Source organism: Camellia sinensis, chromosome 2 (assembly GCF_055761805.1).
Source record: "Camellia sinensis isolate YWXY chromosome 2, ASM5576180v1, whole genome shotgun sequence".
Lineage (NCBI taxonomy): Eukaryota > Viridiplantae > Streptophyta > Magnoliopsida > Ericales > Theaceae > Camellia > Camellia sinensis.
Genome location: NC_138962.1, coordinates 52531450 through 52546313, shown reverse-complemented (window position 1 = coordinate 52546313; position 14864 = coordinate 52531450). Strand labels below are relative to the sequence as shown.

General features: G+C 34.2%; 1 protein-coding gene across 1 annotated transcript; it reads right to left on the bottom strand.

The window, feature by feature from the left end:
* Positions 1-5900: 5900 nt before the first annotated feature.
* On the bottom strand, positions 5901-13617 carry LOC114266308 (tubby-like F-box protein 8). The gene is made up of 6 exons (XM_028207196.2): positions 13336-13617; positions 12969-13038; positions 11549-11991; positions 11298-11385; positions 7389-7521; positions 5901-6803 (listed from the first exon to the last, which is right to left on the bottom strand). The coding sequence occupies exons 3-6, from the start codon at positions 11894-11896 to the stop codon at positions 6101-6103; spliced, it is 1272 nt and encodes a 423-aa protein (XP_028062997.2). The 5' UTR covers positions 11897-11991; positions 12969-13038; positions 13336-13617; the 3' UTR covers positions 5901-6100.
* Between the last annotated feature and the right edge of the window lie 1247 nt (positions 13618-14864).

The window sequence follows — 14864 nt, the reverse complement described above, 5'->3', positions numbered from 1 at the left end:
GTTGCGCCGCTTGCTCCACCCATTTTTTCTTCCAACTCTCTGTCCTATATTGCTCCGCCAACTCCACCGCATCGTCTTCACCCAATGCCTCTAACCTCATGGCTGGTGCTTCGTTTCGAGCCATGTCTTCTACGTTTATGTATATTGCTTTGGACGCTGGCGCAAGGAAGTTCGCAAAGTGTTGGAGGGGCGTATCACACAAAACAAATGAGCTCAACTCTAAGATGTGTTGGTTTTTCGCAAAGAGGTATATAAAACGAATAACTCCAAATGCCCCTTGTTTTCCTATATTCCACGGATCGAGATTAAATTTTGCCAGTTTGAAAATTTCAAAAGTTTCCACCCTCGCCTTTTCCATGTCCTATCCTCGTCCTAACCCTTCGCTTCCTGCTAACGCATTACTTCCCTCATCACTGGATGCCACGTGTACAGCCACGATTCACTACCCTTTTTCCCTTCCCTATCCATTCCACTTCACATCATCACGTGCCCCGTCACTCCTTGAGCCCCACGCTCCGCCACCACTTCTTGCTCGGTCCCCCCTTCCGCGGTCGGCCCTCTTCTCAGTCAGTCTTCTCGCTCGGTCTCCCCTTCTACAGTCGGCTCTCCTCTCGGTCAGTCTTCTCGCTTGGTCTCCCCTTTCGCGGTCGACCCGCCTCTCAGTCGACCTTCTCGTTCGATCCCCTCCTTTCTTTGCGGTCAACCCTCCTCTCACTTGGCCCCACACACTCCCCGTCTTCCTTCTTATTCCCTTCGTTGGACTGAAGTTGTACTTGGGAATGGGGGACCATTGACATCGGTGGGCCCACAGAAGCTTTTGGCCCACCACTTAGAGCCCAACACCATTGAAAACCCAACGCTGCACCAGGAACCAATGGCATCTAAACACTTGTCAAGAGGAGAACTAGGAACGTAAGCAAATAAAGACCTTGCAGAGTTATTGCACCACATATCAGCCATTAATGAGGCTCCTACTGCGTTAAATGCGATAACCCCTTCACGTTGGAACGGGCAGCCCCACCGTAAACAAAGCACGCTAGAGCATAGACTTTCGACCAACATGACAGGTCGGAGTGGATAAGGAAATGATGGACAAAGGATATAAGGAGGCTTCCAAGACACACAAAAGGTTAAGTTCCCTATTCTTATTCTTTCTCTCTCTGCACACCATCAATCCCTCTCTCTTCTAACTTGATCGTCGGAGGGTCCACTGGGGGACTCCCGTTCCCTATTGGACATTTTTGCAAGTATTCCAGTGAGCTCGAAGATTGGTGAACGGCGTAGGAACCGTAGGTCAGCCCGACTTGCCCTCCAAGGATCAGCAGTATCATCAAAGACCATGAAAAGCATCTATCTTCCTATCTGGGTCTGAGCTTCACAGTCTTTCTCGGCCTCATTCCAAAACCACTAACACTCTCTCTCTACCTTTCTCTCTCCTCCACTTCTCCTTGTCTTCTTCTTCTTTCATCTCTTCTCTCTCCTTCTCATCTTCCCCAAAATCTTTCACTTTTTCTGAAGAACAAAACCCACAAATCTCTCATCAATGGAAATCAAAACCAAAACCACTCACACTCTCTCTCTACCTTTCTCGAACTGGAGGGTCTTCGTTGGTGACTTGATGAAACCCTGTCACCAATCCAAACCTATTTTCAAATTCAGTTCCACTTTATCAAATAGCCAAAGTTTTCACCAAAGCTTCAAGTTTTGAGTTCGAAATCAAGAAAATTGATGCTAACACTTCTAGAATAGCTTCCATGAAAGGTGAGTCATCATCTTTTCCAAAGAATGCCCATGAACGCTGAAGCTACAAATCAACAAAACCCAGCAAGAATTTTCCTCCTCTGTTCCTCCTCTGTTCCTTCTCTTTTTCTCTTTCATGTTCTCAAACCAGTTTTAGAGAAAAGAAAGAAAGAAAGAAAATAAATAAAATCCAAAACGACGTCGTTTTGGAATTTCAGGACACTCGAGCCTTGGAGATTTCGAGCTACGAAGCTTCATTTTATTATTTTATACCCATTATTTAAATAAAATACAAAACGACGTCGTTTTGGAATTTCGGGACACTCGAGCCTTAGAGATTTCGAGCTACAAAGCTTCATTTTATTATTTTATACCCATTATTTCAAGCGGATAATATTTTATGTTTGGAGGGTGAGCAAACAAAAAATGATATTTTATATTTAGGGAAGGGTTTACTTCACCCTAAACGTAGGTAAAATACATTCCCCAAAATAGGGTGTAGGGTTTAGGATATCTATTGATATTTTAGATTTTGGCACTTGAAAATAAGAGGGGGGGGGGAATGTGTTTAGGGTGGATGTGCTAAATCTTTAAGGCTTCGTTTGGGAAGCCATGGTTTGAGCTTTTTTGACTATTTTAGCCACAAAAAACAAAATAGGCTATTTTAGCCATAACAAACAAAACATCACATCCAACCCATAATCATTACATTCTTCTCTCACAAAAAAACTCAAAAAAGTCAAAAAGTCAAAAAGCACTTCCCAAACTAAGCTTTTAAGCCCAGGCTAAAATAGCCAAAAAACCAAAAAGCCAACCCACTTCCCAAACGGAGGCTAAATAGAAAAAACACTTTTTGATATACTTTTGTTAACTAAAATAGCTAATAATGTTGAAAATACTTTAAAGACAACACACACACCAAAAAATAAACGCGCGCCCGGGGGGGGGAATGTGTTTAGGGTGGATGCGCTAAATCTTTAAATAGAAAAAACACTTTTTGATATACTTTTGTTAACTAAAATAGCTAATAATGTCAAAAATACTTTAAAGACAACACACACCAAAAAATAAATAAAAAAAGACATAGAGTAAAACCTAAAACATGACCAACCTAAATCAAAACAAACCATTTAGTTACAAATTGGCTTGATAAACTCTTTAGCTTGAAGCTTACTTTGTGTGATATGATGACCTTTGACACCACATTTATCTTTTGACAAGGCTCACAAAATGGAGTAATCCACATAATTTATTTTCTATTCATATTAATGTGTATATATATTGCATTAATGGTTTTTGTTTTCAGAATTCTATATAGTGTTTCTTTGTTTGGTTTGTTAAATTAAAAATAAAAAGATCATTGATTCATTTCTTAATGAGAGCAAACAATAGAAATATGTCACATCACTTCTAAGAATTAGGCTTCTTTTCTTTTTTTTTTTTTGGGTAAGTAATATTTGGCCATTTCTTTTAAAGCAAATGGTCACATTTTTTCTGTTCTTATTTTCTCCAAACACATGAAACTATATGAACAGATAGGCAATGGGATTTGAACATAGAGTTTTTATCTGTTCCATATTGTATTTTTTTGGGTGAATAAATTATGTATCGTATTGAATTGCTAGTTGCCTCAAACTGTTAATTGACCTAACTATGCTGCTGTTTGGCAAGTTGGTTTGGAGTGAGTTGGGACAAGTACAAAAAGACAAATTAATAAGTCAATAACATAAAATATCACACTTTTAAATTATAATCATTTAATTTTTTCTCTCACAAAAGTCAAAAATGCCAAAAAATCTATTCCAAACTAAACTTTTTAGTCCCAAATTAAAATAGTCAAAAAATTAAAAATTTAAAAAACCAACCCACATACCTCATAATTTTTATCTTTTCCTACTATGTAGAAAACTATACAGGCAGTTGCAACTAATTACTCCCTTTGAGTGCAAATTCTATTTTTTCGTTTAGTTTTATGTTTAATTGTCGAAATACACGTTTGGGAAGTGGGTTGACTTTTTAGTTTTTTGATTTTTTTGACTATTTTGGTCTAGGGTTAAAAATCTTAGTTTGGGAAAAGCTTTTGCCTTTTTTGATTTTTTTTTAGAGAAATAATATAATAATTATGAGTTGGACGTGATATTTTATTTTATTGGACTAAAAAATCTATTTTATTTTTTTGTAGTTATTTTAGCCAAAAAAACTTCAAAACTAACTTCCCAAACGAAAACTATATATGAGAAAGATCATAGATATGTTTTTATTATTTACTCACGATAAGAATATAATTCATACATAAGATTCTTGTAATTACACTTTCACTTCCATCGTGAATAAGTGATAAAAAGTATAGTAAAAAATAGTACGTCTTTTTTTTTGCGTCAAAAAATAATATGTCTATAGTTGAACTTTATAAATTATTACATCATTATTTTTATTTTTATACATATTTTTTTTATAAAAAATTAAAAAAAATATTAAAATAATTTATTCTCAAACTTTAACCATGTGGCTATGTTTTTGGGTGGATAGCGTCATTGGATGGGCCCTATGGTATAGCCCTCCCTAACAGTGGATCCTTGATCAAATCCATGGCCAGCCCTATCTCTAGGTTCCCAATTCCCAAACCAAATTGATTATGAGCATTGAATTTTCCTCACCAAAAACCCACAATTAGACAACCTGTGGGCTATAGCAAAAGTATTAGAAATTTTAAAAATTTTGTCAAAAATTTTATCAAAAATTTTATATAAATATGTGATTTATATGAATCTCCCACATATATAAAATATTTAGTTAAAGTTTTAATGAAATTTTTAGCATTACTCGGACTATAACTAAAGTGGATGAGGGTTATTCTAGCCGAGCTTGTCTCCACTTCAAATCCCTTAAGGAATACTGGTCACATCTGATTAATTGTTTAATTTTAGGGCAAATTACATATATTTTCTTTGAGGTTTAGTTAAATTATAGATATTTTTGAGGTTTCAGAAATTACAGATATCTTTCTGAGGTTTATATTTTCATAACAATGTACCCCTTAATTTGTTATGCAAATATAACTTTCAAGGGATATCTGTAATTTCTCAAACTATAGGGGTATCTGTAATTTTATTAAACCTCGAGGGGTATATGTAATTTGCCCTTAATTTATCTATCTACTGACACGTCTAATATTAGGCTTAGGCCTCATTTGACAAGTGATTTTTTTAGCTAAAAAGTCACTAAAAAAATCAAAAAATCAACAACTTATATAAAAAAGTCAAAGCTTCTATTTTTTTCTACTTTTTGCACATTTTTTCATAAAAAGTAAAAAGTCATCACAAATATACTAATTTTTTTTACATCATATTTTAGCCAAAAAATCAAAAAGTTACCAAAAAAACCTGTTTCCAAATGAGACCTTAGGATCAATTTGAGAACAAAATTAAGTCAAGTCAAAAAAAAAAAAATTTGACTTTTAACTTATTTTGCGTCATATTATATTTTATTTTTTTATATATTTTTTTTATAAAAAATTTAAAAAATTAATTTTTAATTAACTTCTCAAAATAACTCTTTAAGTAGTAAAAAAAAAAAATCTAACCCAATATTAAGTTATGGACAGACAAAATTTGAGGGATTGTTTAGTTTGTATTTTAAAATATAATTTTTGAAAAAAAAATTAAAATTTTGTTTGGTTCAATTTTTTTGATTTTTATTTTAAAATCACTCTCTTATACATCAATCAATCACTTTTTCTCTCTTCTCTCTCCTTCTTAATCACTTTTTCTATTGCACACATCTACTCAATTATAACAAAATATCAAATTATCTCAAATTTTAAAACTATTTTTAAAATATACAATTAAATAAATCAAAATAATTTCTAAATTCTCTCCTTAAATTTTTTTTAAAAAAAATTTACCTCAAAATACAAGCCAATTCACCATAAAAAACTCAATTTTCAAAAAACTTAATCCAAAAAACTCAAACCAAACACAGTGATTAATATTTATTTTCAGAGTTTAATAATTAGGAGATTAGCAAGGTGGTACGCTCAGAGGGAAAACTCCACGCAATTAGCCTCGGTTACTATCACGATTTTCAAATAATCAACTTTTTTTTAATTTATTTAAATTATTTTTATCTAATAAACTATAAACAAAAATTGTAGCAAACAGTTCAACACAAATTCCCAAATCAAAATAAACTATTATCACCGGTAACAAACAGTCCCAATATGTTCATATAACAACAATCTCCTATTCCTAAATGACATGAAAATGACAAGAACATTAAAAAAAAAAAAAATTAAAAGGCACAACCACTGGTTTTTATGTGCCTTTTCTTCCCAACCTACAGTTTATTTTCTGTTTTTCTTCTATTCACAAGCCAGCTTGGTATCAAAGCTGCTCAAGCAGATTGCAAAAGCCTGAAATGCCGATAGCGGATACCGATAATCCATCGTAAACATGTCTTTGCCAACCTTACCAAACTGCAAAATGATCTTGTCGTGCTCAGATTGGGCTGGCTGAGAGCCTGTTGGTGCACCCGAGGCTGCCGGTGGCTGCATGGCAGCAATTAACTGAAAGTTCTTGACTGATGCAACAGTAACACGCCCTCGGAAATTCAAACACCAACATTGCAACTGTTCGTGCCATCTCGGGGCCTTGTTCTTAAGAATCAAGGGCTTTGCTTTCCCATCTTCGTCCTCATTACACAAACTGCTGGTGCCAATTTCAGAAAATCTCGAGCTGCTGAACTCTGTCGAGAACGAAATGCTCCGAAATGAGTCCTCAAGGGAGCGGGGAACAAGCTCTGGTTGGCCGGGCACGATGCCGCCAGCGTCGAGTGATGAAGCAGGGATCGAGTGCATGATGCAGTGCATCCTTCGCGGGCCCCGCGTCCCTAACACATTCAGCTCATATGTGATCTGGGCTATGTTGTAGCTACCGGTTGGGACTTTAGGGGATACTTTTTTGGAATAGAATCTACGGCTGGTTCGTCCTGGCTGGGGTACATTGGCACCGGTATATGGAGGCTGTGTGTCATACATTATGAATTTTGTGCCGAGAAAATTTGACCTGAAACAAGTAAATAAAGTTCAAATCAATAATGAAACCATGACACTAAAGCTAACAAGCACATACACGGATATGGCCAGATGCAAACACAAACACAGATGCAGACATGGTGATTTTAAAAAAATGAGCATACGGACACGACAGAGACACAATAATAAAATATATTTTTATTTGCTATCTAGATTAATATTGCATTTACAAACAATCAATATTAACAAAAACTAACTTTAACTCTATTTTTTTAAAAAAGTACTTTTAAATTAACACTTACAGTTTATATATATATATATTTTTTATCCATGATCTATTAAGTATTTAAATCTAAGAAAAAAAATAATAAACATTCAACATTCATCAAAAGTACTAAATAAAATAGGAAAAAAAAACAACTTGACATGTCTCTAGTGTGTTCCTGAAGTGTCCCTTGAAAATAAATTAGTTAAATAAGGGGGGCAAGCCATTTGGTGTGTTCCATACGTGTCCCCGAAGTGTCCGTGTGTCCGACACAGATACAACACTCGTTTCAAAGTGTCGGTGCTTCATAGCACTAAAGCTTAAAATAAATAGAATCCATTTTGTTGTTACCTCAACTTTCCAATATAAGTGCTGCTGGATCTCGAAATGTTATCAGCATCCATTGAAATAACATACTCTGTGCAAGTAGTTCGTCGAGTTCTCTTTGCAGAAAGAAGGAATTTCCCATTTTCAACTAGCAAAGCTGCAAAAATTGGAATCAGAACACGAAAACCAGCAGTACTTTCAGTAGTAACATATGAAATTCCAAACAATGAATCATTCTTGATTCATAGTATTTAAAGCTGATTGCTCATCAAAAACTAAGGCGGCAGCTGATTTACTTATCCAATAGCCGCACATGAATAGATTGATGAAAACAAACGTGAAAAAAAAAAAGTACTATTAGGGATAGAATATCTGGATGAAAAAAGAAAAGAAGATGCTAAGCACAAACCACAAGCTCAGAATACAAAACCGCCTAACTGACAAACAACTTTCACCCATAAGTTCAGTTTGCAAACTCAATAGCTAAACTACAAATGCAGTCATATTTGATCCTTTAACCAATTAGATTTCGACAGACAGGGCAAAGTTGGCAGTGACAGAAACTTTGTGAACATGAGAAATATTTAGAAGAACTAACTGAAACACCTGGGCATTCAATTCATCACGAGTGAAGAAGAGAATTATCATTGAATAATATACAGAATTCAGCAACATCCGAAAGGAAATGTAATTTTTAGCAATGGACACATGGAAGCCTGAAAATGCCTTCCATGTCATAGCTAAGTAAAAGCTTGGATCACATATTGCACCAAATTGAAGCTTTTCTCAGGCATTCTAGAACACTAAATATATATTCCTTTATCATAGAAAGGTTGAAGGTGCTTGCTAAACAATAAAAACACAGCCGTCTAATCCACATCAAGAAAGACTCATGTTTGATGCAGCTACAAGACCAGTATTTGTCAATGAAAAAATGAATGGTCTATTTTCAAAAATATATTTGTTGTCCATTTTTTTCGAAGACAAATGCGAAAAAATGAAAATATTACGATTATTGAATTAAACCAATTTTTTTTCATGGATGATACACATAGAGGGCCCTACAAAATGAACAGTTCAAATTATCGAAACGGGACCCGTAGTGAGCCCCATGTGCCCCTCAAGCTGTGTTACATGGACTTGGCACTTTGGGGCGAAGTACCCATGTCGACACGACACGAGTGCGAGTGTGGGATCTGTGTCGGATTCGCCTATTCTCTCTCGGACACGGCTCTTTACAGACAACAAAAGAAATGAAAGAGGAGAGAGCAAGAGAGAACTTGGTCGAAACTCCATCCAGTCGATCCAGTTGAAGCTCCATCCAGTCGAAGATCAAAGACCTCCAGTCGAAGCTCCATCCGGTCGATCCAGTCGAAGATCGAAGCTCCATCAGTGGATCAAACAGTCGAACACCCTAGACGACTTCGAAAAGCCTCTCTCTCTCTCTCTCGCCTTCTCTCTCTCCCTCGCGATCGCCGCGATCGATTGCTTTGCTTTTCTTTTCTCTCCCTCTCTCGTCTCTGTCTCTTGATTCATATACTTATTCGTATCTATCTATATATAATAATAATAATAGTTAATAACTATTATTATAATAACTATAATAATAACTATTATTATATATTATATAATAATTATTATATAACATATAATATATTTATAAGATAATATATACTTATATATATACTAAGAAGCACGGACACGGACACGCGACACGACACGGACACGACACGGACACGCAAAAACGCAAATTTTCAAAAAATAGGGGACACGACACGCCGGGGACACGTTCAATATATATAATTAATTTTATTTATTATATGTCATAAAATTATTAAAAAAAATCAAATAAAGGTAATAAAATATACAAAATAACACTATTAAAATTATAAAAAATAAACATTTAATTGATTTAACATCATATATATCGTTCACAATTAATATAAAATAGCATTCCATCAAAATTAATAAAATTAATAAAATTATTAAAATTAATAAACATACATTATTAATAAACATACATTATTAAAATTATTATTGGTCCCTATAATAAAATTAATAAACATACATTATTAAAATTATATCCTCAAATAATAGAAAAGAAAAAATAAAATCAGAATATAAAAAAAAAAAAGAAAAAAAAAAACAAAATCAGAATCAGAATTAAAGAAAAAGAAAAGAAAAAATTAAATTAATAAAAGAAAAAAAAAGAAAAAAAAATCAAAATCAAAATCAAAATCAAAATCAAAATAAAAGGAAAAGGAAAAAAAAAATGAAATAAACGAAGAAAGAAGAGAAGAGGCTGAGACAGAGGGGGAGAGAGCTATCGAAGAGAGAGAAATAAAAGAAAGAAGAGGCTGAGACAGAGAGAGAGAGGGCTATCGAAGAGAGAGGGAGCGATCGAAGAAGATCGAAGAGTCGTACCTGCAAATCGACTGAAGATCGAAGATCGCCGACTGACGACAGACGGCCGACGACAGACGACCGACGTGGAGCAACGATCGACGAGAGACGACGTACGACGAAGTCAGGTCTTCTTTCTTTCTCTCTTTCTCAGCTGTTTATCTTCTATTCCATAGTCGATTCCAAGAGATTAGGGCTAAACAGATTAGGGCAAATTTGATCTGCTTTTGGTTATTTTCAAATTGACCCCAAAATTTTTTATTAAACTGTGAAATTGCCCCCGCGCGTGTCCCAAACGTGTCTATAACGTGTCCAAAACATGTCCGGATGTAAAAAAATTAAAAAAAAATTGGGACACTCTCTCATGCGTGTCGGACCCATGTCCACTGCGTGTCCGACGCGTGTCCGTGTCCGACACGTGTCTGACACTGGTACGCAGCCCTCGGAGAGGTGTCCGTGCTTCATAGTATATATACATTAATAAAATAAATAAATACATGTATGCAAAATAAAATAAAAAAATTAATTGGAACACAAAACTATTATTTTTATTTGTTATTTATATAATATAACTCATCTTCATATAATAAATATATTTTGTTTTAAAAAACTATTTAACGTATCCCCGTACCCATATCTAAATTTGGATACATATCTATGTATCCTTAATTTTTAATTTTGAAGTGTCCGACCCCTAGATACGCACCTGCACCCGATACCCATACCTAAGTCCGTGTAACACAGCCCTCAAGTTCTCGCATGTTGAGATGTGAATAAGAGAGAAGCCCAACCCTTATTTGTACTCCCTCTAGCCCTATTTCAAGCATGTATTAATTAACATCACCATCATTTGATTTTTCTTTTTTTCCTAAAAAATTAGTTAAGAATAATATTTTAGATATAAGATCATTACATGACTTGGTGCATACATCATAGCCAAAGTATAACCAATGTTATTTCTCCAGGTGCCTCTTACACTTCATGACATCAATTGTTAAAGCCATAATTGCCACAAACAAAATCAAACAGTATAACTCCATGCATCTCCATGAGTGACTGTTTACTCAATAATTGACCTAGCACATAAACAGACCACTGCTAAATATGCGAATGAACTTTCTTTTTCTTTTTTTTTTTATACAAAAATGCACAAACCACTATCATACTGTGGGTGTTTGGGAAGTGGGTTTTTATGTAGGTTTTTTTAGTTGTAGGATATTATTGGATAAAAAAATTTGAGTATTTGGGAAGATAGCTGGGTTTTTTTGTGGTTGGATGTGATATTTGTGAGAGAAAAAGTGAAATGATTATGGGATTAGATGTGATATTTTGTTTGGATTTGTTTTTTTTTTATTTTACAAAAAGTTTGTCTTTTAGTGTAAAAAATAATAAAAAAAAACCCAATCCATAAACTTCCCAAACACCACCATATGAGACTGACTTAACAAAGCAAACATATAAAGAAAATTAACAGAGCCACCCAATTTCAACAAACTTGAGCCTATCAAAGGGCTTGAGCAAAACTCTTACCAGGGCTAAGACATAGGAAAAGATGGTATGTCAAATTAGATTTATCCCTTTTGATGAAGCACTGTATAGCTCCATCACGAAATCCCGGCTGGAAAGGAAATGAGGATAAAGTCAAGTAATTGTTCTCACAAACATTGCATAACAGATAGAACATACAACATCGAGATTTATGTGTAATGAAATGACATTGAAATAGAACACAAGGTGTCACATTAACTCGTGAGCATAAAAGAAAACCATAAACACCCTACCTGCTTCAGGGAAACTGGAAAAGTAAGCCTCCCACAAAATTCGGGACTTCTAACAATTTCTTTGCACATACTCCTCCATGATCTGCAAACAGCAGCACAAGCGACAACATGTTTTCGAGCAGGCCACGTACTCTCGCTCTCCTCCAATCTTTTAATTACATCACAAAGTAGCTCTTGAGGGAGGTTGGCCCAGCAACTGCTCTGAATTACCAGAGGCTGGTCATTCAACTCGTGAAACGAACCATGCGACTTTCCTCTGTGATGACCAGACAGCCTTACATCAAAACTCCTGCGTGATAAGCTCCCGAAACCATCTCTTACATCACGAACTATGCTGCGAAACGACATTTGACCCTTAACTAATATGTGGCAACGCGAAATACAAGAACAATTTGCCTCTCTTTCTTCCAATAAATTAGATTCTACTTATCATGTGAATATGGCTGCAAAAGAGCAAAAGAACAAAGGCAAATCAGATTTCTCTCTCCACAAAAATAAATAGGCAAGAATAAAAGAAAAGGAAGAAAAGAGAAAAAGGCACTCCAAGAAAAGAAAAGTAAAGAAGAGATAAGAAAAGAGATGAGTAGAAAAGGACAGCTTCACATGGACCTTTAAAGTGACCTAAATTACTAACTTTTGTTAAACAAAACTTTATTATGTTCTTAAACCTGACTTCAATCCATATCAAACTTAGTTCCTACAATAAGATTCATAGTATAAAATCTTCAGAAACCATTTAACTAAAATTAAATCCATTTGGACATAATTTGGATTTATCACTATATCGACATTGGTGCAAACCACACTAGAGAAGAATCCTAAGCAAAAGACACAGGACTAACAAATAACCCTCAAAACTACTCAAAATCAACACTAATTAGGGGTATCTTCAAGAATACTTTATAAACTTTTTTGACTTTACACTGGTGGCTCACCTAAAGCAAAAAGATCAGATACAAGCACGACACAACATTTCCCACCTAAAATCCAAGCAAATGATTGAAAATCTTGCAAGCATGGGAAAAACAAACCCACATCTAGATTTTGAAAATATGTATTAAAAATTTGCTACAGTTGTAAGGCAAGAGAATTAAGTCAATTATCATCGAAAATCACGTCCGAGATGGTCCACCATTCCAAAATGCATAAAGCAGGCCCGGATGCTAACCTAAATCCAGAACATGAGCACAGCCATTGAAACTTCAAAATGTGGGTCTGCTCCTTATATTGTTCATTTACTTTAGTACTATGTTCCCTTCAGAAATAATTTTTTTCTTTGGCACTTCTTTTTAATCAGTCAATGTATTGTGCAGCTAGTCTGAAAATGAATTGACTCTATTAGTATATTTTAGCAAACAATATGTATTGGAATATATGTATGCAAGCAAACCTATCTTATGCATCAATAAAAAAAACTAACCTGCCCGGAAAAAATAGAGTGATGAATAAGACACAGCTGATCAAAGCTCCTGAGCTTCTTCTATAGAGATCTGCAAGAACCACAAAACGAATTTTTTTTTAAATAAAATTTTTACCCAAAAAAATAAAAATAAATAAAACCCAGCTCAGAAATCAGGGAAAAAAACAAAAACAACTTGCCCAAAATTTCTCACTCCAAAACCCAGGAAAAAAGGGCCAAAAAATAGAAATCTAACAGAGAACAAGAAAGGGAGAACTTCAACTTGAATTTGGCATATAAACAAACATGTAATATACACAAATAAATCCAAATATACATGCACACAAGATTTGAAGGTAGAGAAAGTGAAGAGATTGGAGATCTGTACCTCAAGCTAAAGAGAAACTGGAAAAATAAGTAAATGTATATATGGGATTGTAAATGGGTAAGTGTATATTCAGAGATCTTTCAACTTTTTCAACATAAGAGATCAGAAAAGGATGTGTTCAGAGACACAAATCAACTCCTCCTCTCCTCCTCCTCTCCCTCTCTCACATCCGGACTTGAAGCGAAGACTTAAATCTAGTTCAACGAAGCAGCGTGGAGAAAAGAAGAAAAAAGGGGTGACAATACAAAATAATATTTATATATTATATAAAAATGATGTAATGGATATGGTGGTGTTTTAAAAAGTTAATAAAAAGGAAAATGAGGGAGAACACTAATTAGTGTTATCATTAATGATGTGACAGTGGGTCTCATTAGGAATGATTTGATGTTTTGGCCTTGGTGTTGTATTTTTTTTCTTTTTTTATTGAGTGTTATGTCATTAGTGGTTTTTTAGAACTCTAAAATTAGTGGTCTCTATTATTGTTGTAATAAAAATTTGGTGTTTTTAACTTTTTTTTTTGTAATTTTTTTATTTTTTTTAAATAAAAAAATAATATCACCTAAAAAAATCAAAAAAATTAGAGAACTGACTTTTTTATAGGCTTGTAATTGAGATGGGTATGTATAAATTTTGAAATATAGATATAGGCCCCGTTTATTTTGGGCTATAGAGAGGGTATTGGGACTAATAATACCAAGGTATTACTAAAGCCCCTGTTTGTTTGCAAAGAAAGCCTTGGGACTATTAGTCCCTTAGTATTGTTAATACCCTTGGAAGAGGGATTGGTAAGGAAGATGTAGAGATGGTATTAGAAAATAGTGAGGGGATTAGAAATTTTTTTATTTTTTATATATTGAGAATTTTTTTTTAAATATAATGTTTAATTTTTTATATTTTTTTATTTGTTTTATTATTTTATATAAAAATAATTTAACAATTCCTCACTATCAATCCCTTCACTATTAATCCTCTCACTATCAATCCCCTCACTAATAATCCCCTCACTATTAATCCCCTCAGTATCAATCCCCTCAATTCTATCTCCCAAAACAAACGGGGCCATAAGATACAAGAGCAAAAGCTGGGTAGGGTTACTAGGGTTATAGGGGGTAGACAGAGTAAAGTAAAGCGAAGCAAACAATAACAACAGTGTAACCGAACGTGGCTGTTCCTGTCTGACCTGTCCTGTTTAGAAATTTCTAGCTCCTCTGACTAATGGAAGTTGCAGAGAAAAAAAAGGAAAACAAGATACAACCGTGATTGGTACGGATTATAGAATTATTAATTAATTGTTTTTAGGGATGATAGGACTTATTTGGTTTGTATTTAAAAAAGTTTTTTTAAAAAAAAATCAAAATTTTGTTTGGTTTTTGATTTTTTTTTTAATTTAAAAATTATTTTTTTTCTCTTATACATCAATTAATTATTTTTTTTTTCTTTTATTTCTTTCTCAATCATTTTTACTCTCACCTACATCTACTTAATTAAAATAAAATATCAAATCATCTCAAACTCTCAAACTACTT